Genomic DNA, 17,243 nt, shown 5'->3' on the forward strand with positions numbered 1-17,243 from the left:
ACATCGTAACAGTCTAAAGAAGAAATAAACCAAGTATCTCACATCAGACTTTCTGATGGGGAAGTGTCTTGAAACCCATGCAAATGATCTGCCTGGGAATCCTGGAGATTAGGGAGACCTTTCTGTGTCTAAAATGTGGACTGCTCTTTTTTCCTGTGGAGGGATCCTTTTTCTAACTCCTTCTTCTAGGCAGTGGGACGCTGCCCTATTCTCTAAACCACTAAGTGTTTTTTTTTTTATTTTTTTTAAGTTTATTTATTTTGAGAAAGAGAGAGCAAGCGGGGTAGGGGTGGGGGGGGGGGGAGAGAATCCCAAGCAGGCTCCACGCTGTCAACACAGCTGACACAGGGCTCAAACCCACAAACCACGAGATCATGACCTGAGCCGAAGTCAAGAGTCAGACGCTCAACCAACTGAGCCCCCCAGGCGCCCCTAAGCCACTAAGTGGTTTTTAAAGACCCCATGTCATGGAATGAAAGGTGGACAAAAGGTACTCACCTGTCCTCAGAATGTGGGAAAGTAAGTGATTCGTCAGCTCTGTCTGCACCTGTGGCCAGGTTTTCTTTGGATAGGTTCCATGGCAGCAGGAAGTCCTAAATAAGGCCGTAAGTTGAATTGTCATCACTCCCTCCGTATGCATTTCACAAAGACTTGTGAAAGAAAGAGAGGTTGCCAGCCATCCCTCATCAGTGGGTGTTGTGCCAGGCCTTTGCACTTGCTACAGCTAGAGAATAATTGTTACCATGGCTCTAGGCATATTTGTATTCATAGCTGCTCTTGCGTCTACGCTTGTTAATTTTCTCAAGACTTGTGTGTGGCCATCTGATGTTTAAAAGGTATGGTTGGGGCACCTGGGTGGCTCAGTCAGTGAAGCGTCTGATTCTTGATTTCTACTCAGGTTATGATCTCACAGTTGTGTGATCGAGCCCCCGCATAAGACTCCACACTGAGCATGGAGCCTGCTTGGGATATTCTCTCTCTCTCTCTCTCTCTCTCTCTCTCTCTCTCTCTGCCCCTCCCTCACTCTCTCTCTCTTAAAAAAAATTAAAAGGTACAGTTAATATGGCATAGGCTACCATGCTTAGGTGCTCATACGTGATCAGTAAAGTATTAGAGGGATTACAAAATCACGATAAGCCTATCTTTCCTAGGTTGTGGCCTTTGGACAGCAGTCTTAGTATTGTATTGTCTGCTCTAATGTTAGACTTGTGGCCCCCTTGTGAAATTTGGGAGAGCATCACAATAAGCCTTTAGCTCTAGGCCAGGTGTCCATATGATAGCACTTACTCCATGGCCAAGGCAGAGGGCAAAATCTGGCCAGTTCGTGTCTGCCAATGATGAGGCTTCAAGTGCGGAAAGAGGAGGGAGTAAAGAGAGTGGAGAAGGGAAGTGTGATGGAGGCTTCTCTTCTGTTTTTCAGCACAAGTACCAAATAAACGTTGATGGCACTGTCGCAGCGTATCGCCTGCCATACCTCCTCGTCGGTGACAGTGTTGTGCTGAAGCAGGACTCCATCTACTACGAGCACTTTTACAATGAGCTGCAGCCATGGAAGCACTACATTCCAGTGAAAAGTAACCTGAGCGATCTCCTGGAAAAACTTAAATGGGCAAAAGATCATGACGAAGAGGTAAGGTCAGTCTCTCCTGCCCCACCGTCACGGGCTCGTTTTAAATGTCTTGTGCCAGAAGAGCATCCCGGATGCTGAGCCATACACCCTTCCCTCTCAGTGGGAGGCCGCCCACTACCCCAGAGTAGCACATCTGTCCCCCTCAGGGTGAACGCTGGCATGGTGTCTGGATTAACTGTCCACTCTGCACTTGAGATAAAAAGCTAGAGGTTGGCCTTGAGGATGCTCTCTCTTTTTTCGGTCAGGTTGATCAGAGCCTCAGGCACTGCCTCCCCTTTACTAACAATATGAAAATGTTCAAACGGGCAGGAAGAAAAAGTTCCTGCAGGATTGCATGAAGTAAACTTCAGGCAAATTGCTGAGAATTGTTAAGGCAGTTAAGCTTTGTCTTGCATTTACTTTACAAAGTCATTTTTACCTCATTTAATGTGTGCCTTCTCTCTGCAAGAGAGGCTTCATTCTAGAAGGTCCAGTATGATTCCTCAAACTTTCAACTCTAAAAAAAAAAAACCTCCCTTTAATTTGAACGTACTGTTGTTAAATGTTCCCTTTACCACATAACACTACCCTCAAAGATTTTTCCTGCCGTTGTCCCAGGATACATGTACCCTGTAGATCAGTTTGCATATGTGTGCACGGAGAAAAAAACATGTTTCATTAAGGGACTTTGTGTTGTCATTGTTCCCACAGGCAAAGAAGATAGCAAAAGCAGGACAGGAATTTGCAAGAAATAATCTCATGGGCGATGACATATTCTGTTATTATTTTAAACTTTTCCAGGTCAGTGTTTTCTAAGAAAACAGACATACTATTTGCATTGGGCATGTTAAGAGCAAATAACATTTCACGGAATAGTTTCTAAAAGTATATTAATATAAAGAGATACATACACTTCTCTGTGGGCAAAAACCAGGGACCAACATCAAATCATAAAGAAAATAGTACAAACCCGACATTAGCTAGACAAGAATGCTACAACATTATGGGGAAAGTATTTATGTTAGCACTCTGTATTGTGTGGTTAAGAAATTGGCCTCTGATCCTGCCAAGTTATTGTGCATGGATCTGTATTTTCTCTTTGTACAATTTTTTTTTAATTTTTTTTAGTATTTATTTTTGAGAGAGGAGAGTGCGAGTGGGGGGTGGGGGGGTGCCAGAGAGAGAGGGAGACACAGAATCAGAAGCAGGGTCCAGGCTCTGAGCTGTCAGCACAGAGCCTGACGTGCGGCTCAAACCCACAAATTGTGAGATCGTGACCTGAGCCAAAGTCAGAGGCTTACCAGCTTAACCAACTGAGCCACCCAGGCGCCCCTGCTCTTTGTACAATCTTGCCGCTGCTTTACCATTTCTTTGTCTAAACAGTGCCCAGTGTCTTCTGACCTATACTGCTGACTCCATATGAGCCATGGCTTCTCTTGGAAACTGTTTTCATGGGCCTAAGCATTTAGGGATTATAATCAAAGTATATCTGACAACTTAAAAAGGTATTTTAAAAAATGCAGTAGTTAAAAAAAATTAAAGATAATAAAAAATAAAAAAATAAAAAATGCAGTAGTTAAAAAAATTAAAGATAATAAAAACTTTAAAAAAGGCAGTAGTTAAAAAAATTAAAGATAATAAAAAATAAAATAGAAAAAATGCAGTAGTTAAAAAAATTAAAGATAAAAAAATAAAAAATGCAGTAGTAACAAGTAATTTCCTAATGATACTACTAGATCTAAATTAAGATATTTTTTTAATCTCAAAATTGCAGGTATTGAGCCCCAAATCTTAGACTCCACTCCAGAACAGTTCTAGTCTGCACTGGCTCCTCCCTCTTTCTAACCTTCCCAGGGGCTGGTGAAGGGACGGAGAGGGTGAAGTGGAAGATTTACTGTCCGAATCCCTCAAGGTCCACAGGCTTGTGCTCACTCATTCGGATTACATTTCCTAGAGCATCATCACCTGGCCCAGAGCCTAACACACAGCAGGCGGATGATAGATCAAGGTGGTGGCCGAGCTGTGCAAGCCATGGTGGAAATATGTTCTAGCCTCAAATTCCCAGTCTAGGGCAGACCGTGTGCACAATTATTTTCACTTCAAGGCAGAAGCTGGCAAAACCAAAACCGTACAAGTCATATAAATGGTGGGGGCACCTGGGTGGCTCAGTTAAGCATCTGACTTTGGCTCAGGTCATGATCTCAATTTGTGAGTTTGTGAGTTTGAGCCCTGAGTGGCGGCTCTCTGCTGTCAGCACAGAGCTCGCTTCGGATTCTCTGCCCCGCCCCTCCTCTGCTCCTCCCCTTCTCTCTGCCCCTCCCCCCCCCCCACAGGGTTGTCTCTCTCTCAAAAAAAAAAATAAATAAATACATTAAAAATAAATAAATGGAGGATAGAATAAGGAGAGGTGCAGTAGCAATCAGCAGCCGGTGTCCAAAGGACAGCCACCTCTCAGAAACTCTGTTATTGGGGGTTTAAGGGGAGTATGATGAATTTTGCTTCTCACAACTTGACACGTATGAATTAAAAGGACCATATCCTAGCAAATTCCACTGTATCTGATTTGGTGGATGTGCTCCGAGTTACAAAAGGCACACTTCTGATTTGTTGCTTCCACAGGAATATGCCAATTTGCAAGTGAGTGAGCCCCAAATCCGAGAGGGCATGCAGAGGGTAGAAGCACAGACTGAAGATGACCTCTTTCCTTGCACGTGCCATAGGAGACAGGTAACCCGAACCGGCAGTGGCAGAGCAAGAACTAGTCTTGTTCCAAGTCCTCATCCGTCCCTTCAGTCCTTCAGTCGGGCAGCCACTATTTGAGCTTCTCTGGGGGCCTGCCTACCCTTCAGTCTACCGAGGGGCAGATGCCATGGGAACAACATGGCCAGAGAAAGGGCACCGAGATGCAGGTAGGGGAGAAGTCCAGGAGCCCCCGGCAAAGTGGAGGAGAGCCTTTTTTTAACGCGAGAATTCACATGGCCTTTGAATAGATGTTTATAATTTTAAAAGTGTTTTCACATGTGTCACGGGAGATGGCTTTGGCAAAACTCATCATCTCAGTTTAGAGATGAAAAACATATGACCGTGATTATTCATATATTACCAGATTATGCATTTAAGAGCAATCTCTGTTCATACCACCAATATATACTGATTTCATTAACAAATGGTAGATTTACACAGACTTGTAAGGCTAAAAGGACCTTTTAGGGGGGGCGCCTGGCTGGGTCAGTCAGTGGAGTGTGCGACTCTTCATCTTGGGGTTGTGAGTTTGAGGCCCATGTTGGGCACAGAGCCTACTAAAATATTTTTTAAAAATTAAAAAAAAAAAAAAAAGGACTTAGGGGTCACCCAGGAAATGCCTTCATCTTACGGTTATAAAAACGAAGCCTAAAGAAGAATTTAGCTCATAACCACCCAGCTGGATTATAGCAAGGCTAGGACCAAGAACTAGTCTCCATCACCAGATTGTGTGCCTGGTTGTGTATAAAGACATGATGTGGCAGGGGAGGGTTGTTTTGATTGTAATGCTTTTTGTTTGAATGAATATATACTATATAAATTGTAGTGTATATCTCTACACTCTATGTATACATATATGTTACATAAATATATACATATGTAATATATTGGCTTGACATTATTTTAAGCAATGTCATCATGTCTCTGAAAGAACAAACTCAAAACTGTGGTATTGTGACCAAAAATGAGAAGGCAGATTTGGCAGTTATCATGCCTGACTCACAGGGGGTTTGAAACGAATTAAGTGACCGCTATCCAGTGGTATGATAGAATCAGTTTATATAAGCTCACTGTCTGTTACATATTAGGAATTTTGCACACTAGTTAATTTCTGGTACCTTGGAATCTGCCTGGTGAGGGAGAGTCACCATGACAACAGCAGGTGCTACAAATCAGTTTTGGTTATTTCCTTTTTTTGTTTGGAGTGCAGACTTGCCACTAAGTAACTAACCAACCCCCTCACCCCCACCCAGAAACGGTTCTTCATCAGTGTTAAGGCTTGTCAGTGCTGGAAGTTCATTAAATTAGTTAAAGCCATTGACAAAAAAAAAAAAAAAAAAAAAAACTTGCTAGACTTCGGGGCACCGGCCCGGCTCAGTCAGCAGAGCTTGCAACTCTTGATCTTGGATTGACCCCACATTGGGTGTAGAGATTACTTAAAAAATAAATTAAATGCTTAAAAAATAAAATCTTTTAAAATTTTTCCAGAATTGAAATGTACCTGCTCATGAAATTTGTGATTTGGTATCACAACACTTCTGTTGGCTCCAAATGAAACTGGGCGGCTTCCTTTCTCCAGTCCTCTTTTTTTATTTTTTATCTTTGAGTGATGCTGGGGAGTGCCAACACTGACCAGTGGACTTAGAGGTTCCTCCTCCTTGTCTGCTGTAGCCCTTCACTGATAAGATACATAACACAAAGCCCTTTACAGTAATGCAAATACTTACATGTTTGTGTTCCCCATCAGCAGTCCGATAAAACACAATGTGACTTTCCCCAGGAGGGATTCCGAGCATAGTCCCAGGCCCTACAAACCTTTAGCGCCCACTTGCCTTTTTCGCTGCTTCCACCTTTAGGGGAAAATAATTAATAAACTAATGTAAGTTATCTTGACGGGTATAAGACTTCTTGATGGCACTAAATATTTTGCTTCTTAATTGCAGACCAAAGATGAACTCTGATGTGCAAAATACCTTCCCTTCAAATAATGGTGCTCTGAAGGCTCTTTTTAACTGACATAGAGGAATGTTTTTTAAATATTGATTCTGTGGACAATATAAAGTCTGCTATGTGATTGGATTATGAACATATGTGTCTTCTTCTTATGCAGTATTCCTGTGACCATCCTTTAAAGCACAGTTTTAGAATTTTATAATAAAACCACTTTTATTTTAAAGACCTGTGTTGTGCTAATTATTAGCTGTGTTTGGACCGTGGAGCGGTACACAGAGGGAGTCTGGGCCCTGGCTTCCGTGTCGAGCATCACAGCAGCCACCACCTACGTGCACGCATGTTTTATATGACAAAGCAGTGAGCTGCTGTCTGCATGCCACTGTTATTTTGGACATTTCATCCACCGTGACCAAACATAATTCCAAAAAATACACCTAATAAGGCCTGCATCTGCAATCTAGTTTCTTGCCACTTCCCAGTATGCATCTTACAGTCCAGCAAAACCAGCTGGACTGTTCTGTCCGTTCCTTGTTTCTTACCTTCCTTGGTTATTTTTTCTCTTGGTCTGGAGTGCCATGACTCTCTTCTGGCTCAGTGACCATCTGGTGCACATCTCTGAAATCACTCCTCCAAATCTCTGCATCTGCATACTTGAACCACTGTAGTTACCTGACGGTGTTAGTGATCTCATCATTACCAGACTTTAAGCAGAGATTTGACTGCAGAGACCATGATCTTCCACATCATCTAAAAGGGTGCCCACAACTAGAAAAGCTCAATGAATATCAAATTGGTGAATACCAAAAATCACTGAAATGTGATTAAGAGAATTAAAAACAGGCTAAAAAGCCTAACACTGAACCATAATATAATGTCGTGTAAATTTCTTTACCTAATGGTCTCCCTTCCATCTATCTTCAAGTTAAATAATCTATTGTTTTTTTTTTTTTTTTTACGTTGTGGAATGTATCCTATGCACAGAAGACTATAAAACATGTATCTGCATTTTGAAAATAATTGTAAGAAAACACCCATGTAATTATTGTCAAAGATTCTTTGTTTGGCCAAGGTTTAGTCAAGTTCCTGAGCCTTCAAGGGCCATCTGGGCACTTCCTTATAAAATACGGTTTCAGCAAAAACTCTGCTGAGTCCATTTAGTAAGAGTCCCCATCCTCCACATCCAATCACTCTTGGTATCTATTCGGGTTCCTGGTCCTCAACTATCCCCCCTAGGTGATTGATCAGATTGGCCTGTCCTTAGCAAGAATCCTGTTGGCTCAGATTTGCCAGAATCCCTCCAATAACCCCGATGTTTCCTCTTAGTAATTTTCTATCCACTGACCTCCACCCTGCTCCTTGGCTGTAAATCCCCACTTTTACGCACTGTATTTGGAATTGAGCTGGTTCTATACTGAGATCTCTTCCCCTATTGCAATAGTCCTGAGTAACATTTTTTTTTTTTTTTTTTACCACTTTACTGTGTAGCTCTGATTTGCTTGGATATTACCACTCAGGTTCAGAAATGGAACACTGCTGTTCCTTAGAAGTTCCCCCTGTCTCTCCCCCTATTATCTCCCACTCACTTGCTCCCATGTGGCCAATATTGTGATGGTTGTGATCATCTTTTCCTTGTACAGTAAAATCTTGGTTTGGGAGCATAATTCACTCCAGAAACATGCTTGTAATCCAAAGCACTGGTATGTCAAAGCGAACTTCAAGAACCATTGGCTCAGTTGTGATCATGTGACATTTGGCATCACCTAATACTCATACTGCAAGACATTGCCTGTGTATCAAGTTAAAATATATTAGAAATGTTTTCTTGTCTTGTGGAACACTCACAAAACAAGTTACTCGCAATCCAAGGTTTCACTGTACTTATTTATAGTTTTACCACCTACACATTCCTCCCTAAGCAATGTAGTTGAATTTTCTTTTTGTAAATTGTTCTAAATGGAATCATACTGAACATATTGTTGTCATTACTTGCCTGTTGAAGCACAGAGTGGCAGCACATTCGTTTATATATGTAGGCAGTATTTCATTGTATCAGTAGGATTCCTCTTTTAGCCATTCTGTTACACATGGACTTTTGGGTTGTTTCCATTTTTGACAATTCTAATCAAAGCTACTATGGGCATTCTTATTCATGTCTCCTGATTACATCAGCTTTGGAATAAAATTACTGGGTTATAGAGTATATATGTCTGCAATTTTGCTAGATAATGTCAACTTTCCAACTTGATTGTCCCAATTTACATTCTCCAGCAGGGTACAGGATTTCCAGTTGCTGTACTTCCTTGCTAACACTTGCTGTTATCAGACTTTGAAATTTTTTGCTAATCTGGGGTAAAATGGTAACTTACTATGTTTTGATTTTCATGCTGACCATCTTTTCATGTGCTCACAAGCCATTTGTGTTGTGTTTCCTACTTTTTTTTTTATTTGTTTGTTTATTTACTTACTTTAGTTCATTTCCCTACTAAGTTGTTTGACTTCCTGGTAGATTCATAGAAGTGTATTTTAGAGCAAGTACTTTGTTGATTGACTCTGCTGCATAATTCCTACTTTGTGGCATGTCTTAGATTCTTCTGGCAGTGTTTTTTCATGTTCAAAGGATGATGATTTTTTTCTTTCATAATTGAGTTTTTATAGGTTGTGCTGAGGACCAGTAAGACATCTCAATTTGTACACAATTCCTAACATACATATCAAAAATCTAAAAAAGTCATATAGTTGTGATTCTTTTCTAAGTTATTCCAGTGACTTTCCAGCTTAAACTTTGGAGGCAAATTTTCCTTAACAGTATATCAAGTATCAATATCTTCAAATGTTGATACACTGTTACATTATTAAGTCCCATTAATTCACAGTTTAATATCATATACACTACATACACAGATTTATAATCCTGCACAGCACATTAACAAAGTTACTAGGAAAACCAACCAAGATGTTATAGAACTTACAAAATTCTGACAGGGAGAGTCAAGATCAAGGAGTGGTTTTCTTTAGGAAACAATTTTTTTTTTAATATTCAAGACATATTAAATGCATGACAGACTCCCAATTGCCATTCAATATGCTTTGTACTGTAGAATATAAAAACTACCCCATCTGTGAAATGTTGAGCTGATACCCAAGGCAGTCAAAGCCTCCCATATTCAATACCCCAATATTTTCTGATTGTACCAAAAAATAAATAAATAACAAGAAAATGATTTCACCTCTTTAAAAAAAGCATTGACACTTAAGAAATGAGATGAAGTGGGTGTCTTTCCTTAAAAATGTTTCTAGAGCTACTAAAAAACTTGCATTTATAAAATAGTTGATCAAAGTACTCCTCTGGATTGTACAAGAAGGGGGACAGGATGACTGATAAGACATGGTACGTAGAATATTAATCAGACGTAGCTTCTTTCCCTCCTGCTTCATCAGGGGCTGGAATCTCGTTTTTAGCTTCTCCATTTTCTGCAGGTAAGTCTCTTTCGTTTCTTGGTTAGCCACTTCAGCCTGGTTTCCCTTTGCTCCCCTTTTCCTCTTTGCTTGCACTTTTTTGTCTGAAGATTTATCCCTTCCTGCCCCCTTTTTTGGCTTCATTTCCATCTTTGCAGAAGCAGGTTTGGCTAACAACCTCCCCCCATCTCCTCTTGGACTCCTCCTTCGCAGCCCCCTTGGCAGAGCTGGCCTTCCTCTTGGGCATCCTGAGGGCGGGCTGGGCAGGCAGAGAGGCTTCTCGAAACCTAGCTGACTGGCCGCTGCAGGGCCTCCTGGCCCAGAAGATGATTTCAAATAGAGGAATATAGCAATATTTTCTTTAGTGGCCAGGGCTTTTTGTAACTTGTTTAAGAAATTTTTTCGAATTGCTCCGTCACTAAGCGGGTTTCCTATGTTATTTTCTGTGTAAGTTTCTTAGGGCTGCTTTGGCCAATTATTACAAACTGGGTGACTTAAAACAGCAGAAATTTATTCTCTCAGAGTTTTGGAGGCCAGAGTCTGAAATCAAGGTGTTGGCAGTTTTGGTTCCTTCTAGGAGCGCTCTCTCTCCATGCCTCTCTTCTGGTGGCTTGTAGCTTCTGGTGGCTTCTAGCAATTCTTGGTGCTTCCTGGCTTGTAGACACATCACTCCCATCTCTGCCTGGGTCTTCATAGTGTTCTTCCCCTCTGTGTGTCTCTGTATCTTCTCCTTTTCTGTCTCTTATAAAGACACTAGTCATTAGATTTAGGGCCCACCCTAAAAACAGGATGATCTCATGTTGAGAGCTTTAATTACATGTGTAAAGACCTGATTTCTAAGTAGTTACATTTCACAGGTAGGCATGTCAGGACTTGGACATATCTTTTTCTGGTCACTAATAATTCTGCCCACTACCTCTTCTAAAAACATTCCTCTTGAGGGGTGCCTGGGTGCCTCAGTCAGTTAAGCTTCTGACTTCAGCTCAGGTCATGATCTCACAGTTTATGAGTTTGACCCCCGTGTCAGGCTCTGTGCTGACAGCTCAGTCTGGAGCCTACTTCAGATTCTGTCTGTCTGTCTGTCTGTCTGTCTCTTTCTCTACCTCTACCCCGCTCACATTCTGTCTCTCTCAAAAATAAATAAACTTAAAAAAATAAAGAAAGGGGCATCTGGGTAGCTCAGTCGGTTGGGCGTCTGACTCCAGGCTCAGGTCCATGAGTTCGAGCCCCACATCAACCTCTGTGCTTGAAAGTGTATGAAATGCATACTTGAGGAATTGAATCTAACAAGAAATGGACAGGACTTTTATAGAGAAAATTATGAAAACTTGAAAAAAAAAAAGCTAATTAAATTGAAAAATATTACATGTTCAAGGATTGGCAAAATCAATATTAAAGATGTTATTTCTCCCCCCAACCTGGTATATAGTCAGTGTAATGCCAACCAAAATATGCCCTGCCCCTTTTTATGTGGAACTTTTCAAACTTTTTCTTTAAAAATGTATGGGCCTGAAAAGTACAAGAAAAATTAAACACTCTTGAGGAAGGATGAATTATAAGAACTTTCCCTACTACACAGCAAGACTTTTTATAATGTTATAGTATTCATCACCATGTGATGTTGGTGCAGGGATAGAAATATAGAACAATAGCAGAATAGTGATACATAAACAGACCCAGACCCACGTGTATGTGGAAACTCTATCTGCAATCAAGAACTGCTGAAAGGTTGGAGAAAGGTTGCACAATGCAGTGCAGGAAGCTAGGATAGGAGGGTGTTAATGATTCTAGTACAAATTCCAATGTGAGGGGTGGTCTCCACACCACAAAGCAATTCTCAGACACAGCTGGGTGTCTTACAATTCTACTCAATTCTGACACTATCTACCTTGAGATAGCATCAGATTCCACAGGTTAAGAGCTTAGTCCCATAAGACTGCCCACCACTTCAGACTGAAATCCCAAATCCAGGTTGTTACCCTTGCTTCTGACCGATTGGCTGTCTATAAATCATAGATTACCAAAACCCCTTCTTTGGGTTCAATTAATTTGCTAGAAAGCCTCACAGAAATCAGGAAACCCATTCACTCACTAGATTACTGGTTTGTTACAAAGGATATCAAAGGATATTAATTAATAGCTAGATAAAGAAACACATAGGGTGAGATTCCCAACCAAGGAGCTTATGTGCTTGGGCTCAGTGGCCCATGATTCTGGTTCACCAGCCTGGAAACTCTCCAAACCCAGTCCTTTTGGGTTTTTATGGAGGTTTTATTATAGAGGCATGATTGGTCAAATCACTGACCATTAGTGATTGACTCAAGCTCAAACCCCCTCTTCCCTCCCAAGGAGATTGGGGGTGGGGTTAAAAGTTCTAAACCACTAACATGATTTGTTCTCTTGGCAACCATCCTAGCTACTTTACAAAAGTCACCTCATTGCCATAACAAAAGACACATTATCACTTTCTTAGGAAATTCTAAGGGTTTTAGGAGCTCTGTGCCAGAAATGGGAATTAAGACCATGTATATATATTTCTTATTAAAATTCACAATATCACAGATACCTATATATGGAAGGAAAGCAATTGGATAGCTTGCACACAGCATATCACCAAAGGTCAGTTCTAGGGAGATTAGTGACAAAACACAAAACATAATATTTTTAATTAGCAAAGAGGCTATCTCTATATTATACTAGTAGTAAAAACTTTAGTGGCTGAAATGGCTGAAGAATTATTATTCCCTTCACTTTGTGGCTCTGATGAGTAAAGCCTTAGGAGTTATTACTAAAAAATACCAACCCTAGAAGTTTCTGGAACATGTCTTTCTCATTGTACAAATCTTTTTTCCCCTCAGTCTGAGAAGATTGTCATTTCAATCTATCACAATGGCACTGCCACAGATGACCTGTGTGTGTTCCCTGGGCCTCCAATGACACATCAGCATAGCAGGGATTCCCCTTCTGAACACCATGTCTGGTTGTAAAAATAAGTGAGAAGTGGGTGCTGACAAGATGGCTTTCATAATATGCCTCTGCTTGCCTTGTAAATCTTTTGTTTATGTGTACATGAGGAGAGTTGAGATTACAGTAAGGAATTCAGGAGGAATGTCTTGGGTTGATGAACGTGGAATGTGTGACCCGTTGATAGATGGGAAAATTGGCAAGTCTCACGGGCCAGTTCTCTAAACCAGACTTTCAGAGGGAGCCTTTGAATTAGGGTATGAGAAAGTGAATTGAAAGCTTCATATGCTCATATAAATGTGTATACAGTTTCCCTTCTCCAAAAAACATTTTCTGCAACTTACTTTTTCACTCAACAATACAAGGATCGTGGGAATATATGCCTGTAGTCATAATGCTTCGTGAAGTGTGAGAGGAGGGAAGTATGGCGTGTCCCCAGAGTTACCCTGCCCATCAAGGGTTTATAGTAAAATGGTCCTACGGTTGACATCACAAAAAAAGAACAACAACAATAGGAGAAGAAAGAAAGAAAGAAAGAAAGAAAGAAAGAAAGAAAGAAAGAAAGAAAGAAAGAAAGAAAGAAGAAAACCACAATACACCATGGACTGAAAGTCCTCTGAAAGAGGACTTTCATTACTTCCATTTTGAACTCAAACTTTCTTTGAAAAAAAAAAGGTTTATTTAGTTATTTTGAGAGAGGAAGAGAGAGAGCTCAAGCATGAATGAGGAGGGGCAGAGAGAGAATCTCAAGCAGGCTCCCCACTGCCAGCATGGAGCCCAATGTAGGGCTCGGACCCATGAACCATGAGATCATGACCTGAGCAGAAATCAAGAGTTGGATGCTCAGCTGATTGAGCCACCCAACCACCCCTGAACTCAAACTTTCTAACTGATTAAGTTCTTCTTTCCAGCTTTCTCTTCACTCTGGAAAAAGACCCTGAGGGCAAAGCACCCCCAGATGGGAACCGAAAGTACTCCCTCAGGCAATAAGGGGTTTCCTGAGCCAGCAAGACCCCATGTCATTGACTCCAAGACAAAGACCCACCAGACCTTCACTGCCCACCTGCATGTACCACTGACTTTGCCCCACATTTCCTTATATAAGCCTGGAAATATTTTTGGCACTTTGGAGACAGCCTTTGAGTCATTAGTCTGTGGTCTTCCGGGTGTCGGCCTCATGGAAATAAATTCCTCTCTTACTTCACCACCACTTGTCTCTGTGCCTTTGGACTTTGTCAATGGTGAGTGGCTGCACCTGGTCAGTTTGGGACTCCCCAGAGTCAGTTGCTCTTGCACCCCTGCATGCCAGCTACATTTCCACAGTCTTATGTTACATTTTTCTTAAAAAGGAATCCTGGATATGGAGAAAGGATGTGGCTATAAGAGGTGGTGTGAGGGATGCTTGTGATGCATGGTCCTATATCTTGATTATAGTGCTGTTACCCGAACATACCATGTGATCAAGCTACATAGAACTACACACACACAGGCACACATGCACAAACGAGTGACAGAAAAGAGGGCAGTTACCATCTGCCCTAGGCTTGGGGTAGATTTAGTCATTCAAGAAATATATGATCCCACACACAGGAGATTTGAGGGATAACAACAAAACACCGTGCCTTTATGGAGAGTTTACAGTTCTCTGAGGCGACAGCTACATTCACAGTATATTAGGTAATAAGGAGAGAAGGACAGGAAGTGTGGCTGAGGGGATGAGGGAAGGCCGCAATGAGAAAATGACTTGTAAGTGAAGAAGCCACCAAGATGCTGGGTTAGCCACTGTGAGGTGGGGAACAAAGGCAAGAAGGAAATGGTAGATAAAGTTAAATTTCCTTATAACCTGCAGCCCATTACTTGACGGAGGCAAAGTAGGCAAAGTAGACCGTTTCTCCAGGAACTCCCTGTGTCTTAATGTTAATGCTTTGCCAGAGGGAAAAGCAACTTTAGCTCAACAATAGCTAGGCCTCCAGGATCCTGGATCCCATGAGTCTTCTTTAGCATATGAAAACCCTTCTGGAAACTTCCCTGGACTTTACCTCCCCCCATCTCCCCCATATTTAATCAGTCACTCCTCACAATCTGCGGAAAGCTCTTTTTACCCAGGAGTCCTGTCCCTGTGCTTTAATAAAACCACCTTTTTGCCCCAAAGACATGTCAGAATTCTTTCTTGGCTGATGGCTCCGAACCCCAACACTTCAAACCTCATCAACTGGAGGATGAACAGCCAGGGCAAAAGCCCTATATAGGGGCCCCGTCTGGTGGGTTCGGGGGTGACGATACCAAAGAGGCCTGGGTGCAAGGAGCCAGGGAAGGTGACCAGTGGGAAATAGAAAGGTAAGAAATGATAGGACTGATCATACCGTTAAAAAGAAAACCACAGGCCCCAAATGGAGTCACTTATATTAAGACCCCACGTCAGCAAACCAAGACTTAACACTAACTTCACTGCAGTTTCGATCCCTGATCACCACCAATGTAACCTTTAACCAGTCAACATGGAACTTCTTGGTCAGCACTACAGCACTAGGGAGTTTACTGATAGACCCCGTCCATTCCCCTTAGGAGGAGGACCTTACCTAAAATAATGCATTACTTGCTAATAATTGCCTTCCTCTCCACCCCACCCCCACCTTTAAAAGCCTTTCCTCTTCTGTAGCTTGATGGAGCTCTCTTTCATTTGCTCAATGGGATGCTGTCCAATTCATGAATCATTCAGTAAAACCAATTTGGCCTTTTAGGGTCCAAGGACAGACTGCCTTCAGACGTGCCACTTTGGCATATTGATTATTTTAAATAAATTTACTTAATGTGAGAAGTAAGCCCACTGACCCAAAGGAGGGATGGGGAGACGCAGAGCGCAGTCAAGGGAGGCTTTAATCAATGCTTTCGCAAGAGCAGGTGTCTGATGGACAGGCACATGCGGGGCAGTTACAGCAGACAATTTGTCGCCTAGTGTGCAAGTCCCCCCCCCCCCCCCCACCCTGTCCCTCATTAGCGGAGCACTGCAGAGGTTACAGCCTTGCCCGGATGTCATCCATGCCCCGTAAGGCAAAAAGTATTCAGATTGGAACAAATGTACGTTCCTTGAGGTGCTGCAGAGACTTCAGTTCTTTGGCGCATGCTCATGGCAAAGCTCGCAAAAAAATAAGTCCCTGGAATGGAGAGGGGAAGGAGAACCGGGAAGTGTCTAAGGGTGTGGGACTCCATTGTGGGGGGAGGGTTGGTAGGTATTTGCAATACGTTGTAAACCTCTTGTTAACTAGACAGCACAGCTTTCATTTGGTATTTCTGAAAATGAATCATCTCATTTCTCATACTTAAGAGACAGCCAGTACAACCAGGACACTCAGACCCTCCTCTGCCCCCCTGAAAGCAAGAAATGAATTTCCCATGCGAGTGATACCCTCCCTGTACAAGGAGGTAATGAGTCATCCTTATCACCAGAAATGGGAAACTTAGAGCTGAGAAAGTTGTGTAAACAATCCTTGTTACTTTTTACTAACTTACTCCCACACCCAAATTCTGTTTAGAATTCCTTACTAATTGAAGCTCCCAAAGTTTTCTTTGTCCTGTCAGTTCTTCACAGATTTATTGTCTCTTTGTCTAAAAAGTAGACAAACTGGCTGCCTCGGTCACTTCTTCAGGTCTCAATTTCATAATTGAGCCTCTGTGCGTATGTAATAAAATTTGGGTTTTTTTTTTTTTCTCCTGTTGATCTGCCTTATGTAAATTTAATTTTTAGGCCACCTAGAAGATCCTGAAAGACAATTTCTCCTTCACTTCAATCTGTTAAATTAGTCGGTTGAGTTCTTATTTTTTACAACATAAAACTGAGGAGCTAAGATGGCAGAGTAGTAGGAAGAGCCTAGGCTTGCCTTTTTCCTTGAACACAGCTAGATAAATACCTCATCGTTCTGAACACCCAAGAAATCAACCTGAGGACTGAAATAACAAACTGCACAACTACAGGGAGAGAAGAAGCCACATCGTGGAAGGTAGGAGGTGTGGAGATGTGGTTTGGGGGAGAAGTGGATTGAAGAGGCTGCAGAGGGGAGGGAGCCCTGTTCATGGAGAGAAGTGAGAGAGAGAGAGAGAGAGAGAGAGAGAGAGAGAGGAGCGCACAGGAGATTGCACAAGGAAAACACTTCCCCAAAGCCATTGACTGGGAAAATGAGAGGGGCTGATTTTTGTGAGATTCTACAACCAGCAGGGCTCAAAGACTAGAGTTTTAGAGGTCTGTGGTATGGCCGGCATGGAGCCTGGAGGGCACTGCAATGCTCCTGTGGAGAAGGAGGTCAGATAGCCTCGTAGTGGACAGCCCGATCTGAGGTTCCCTGGGATGCACTGGGAGAGATGGTCCCCTCTTCTGAGAGTGCATCTGGGAGAGGAAGCATCGGCTCTCTGGGAACAAAAGAGCCAGTGGGCACCATTTCGCTCCCCCACCCCTCAGGATAGGTGCAGAGACACCTGTTGAGGACAGCTAACCTGGACACTGGCTCTTTGCTGCACTTTACTC

The 17,243-nt window shown here is 42.2% G+C and overlaps 1 protein-coding gene and 1 pseudogene across 2 annotated transcripts in view; one reads left to right on the plus strand and one right to left on the minus strand.

Moving 5' to 3' along the window:
* POGLUT2 (protein O-glucosyltransferase 2) overlaps positions 1-6,527 on the plus strand; it is a 14,954-nt gene extending 8,427 nt beyond the window's left edge. For both annotated transcript variants that reach the window (XM_058743230.1, XM_058743219.1), the window contains exons 7-10: positions 1,421-1,630; positions 2,321-2,410; positions 4,229-4,336; positions 6,295-6,527. In XM_058743230.1, the coding sequence (XP_058599213.1) occupies positions 1,421-1,630; positions 2,321-2,410; positions 4,229-4,336; positions 6,295-6,312 (426 nt within the window). In that variant the 3' untranslated portion in view covers positions 6,313-6,527. The remainder of the gene's footprint in view (positions 1-1,420; positions 1,631-2,320; positions 2,411-4,228; positions 4,337-6,294) is intronic.
* A 3,044-nt stretch (positions 6,528-9,571) lies between these two features.
* Positions 9,572-10,799, minus strand: LOC131495634 (non-histone chromosomal protein HMG-14-like; annotated as a pseudogene).
* Positions 10,800-17,243: the final 6,444 nt, after the last annotated feature.

The sequence above is a fragment of the Neofelis nebulosa genome, chromosome 1 (assembly GCF_028018385.1).
Source record: "Neofelis nebulosa isolate mNeoNeb1 chromosome 1, mNeoNeb1.pri, whole genome shotgun sequence".
Lineage (NCBI taxonomy): Eukaryota > Metazoa > Chordata > Mammalia > Carnivora > Felidae > Neofelis > Neofelis nebulosa.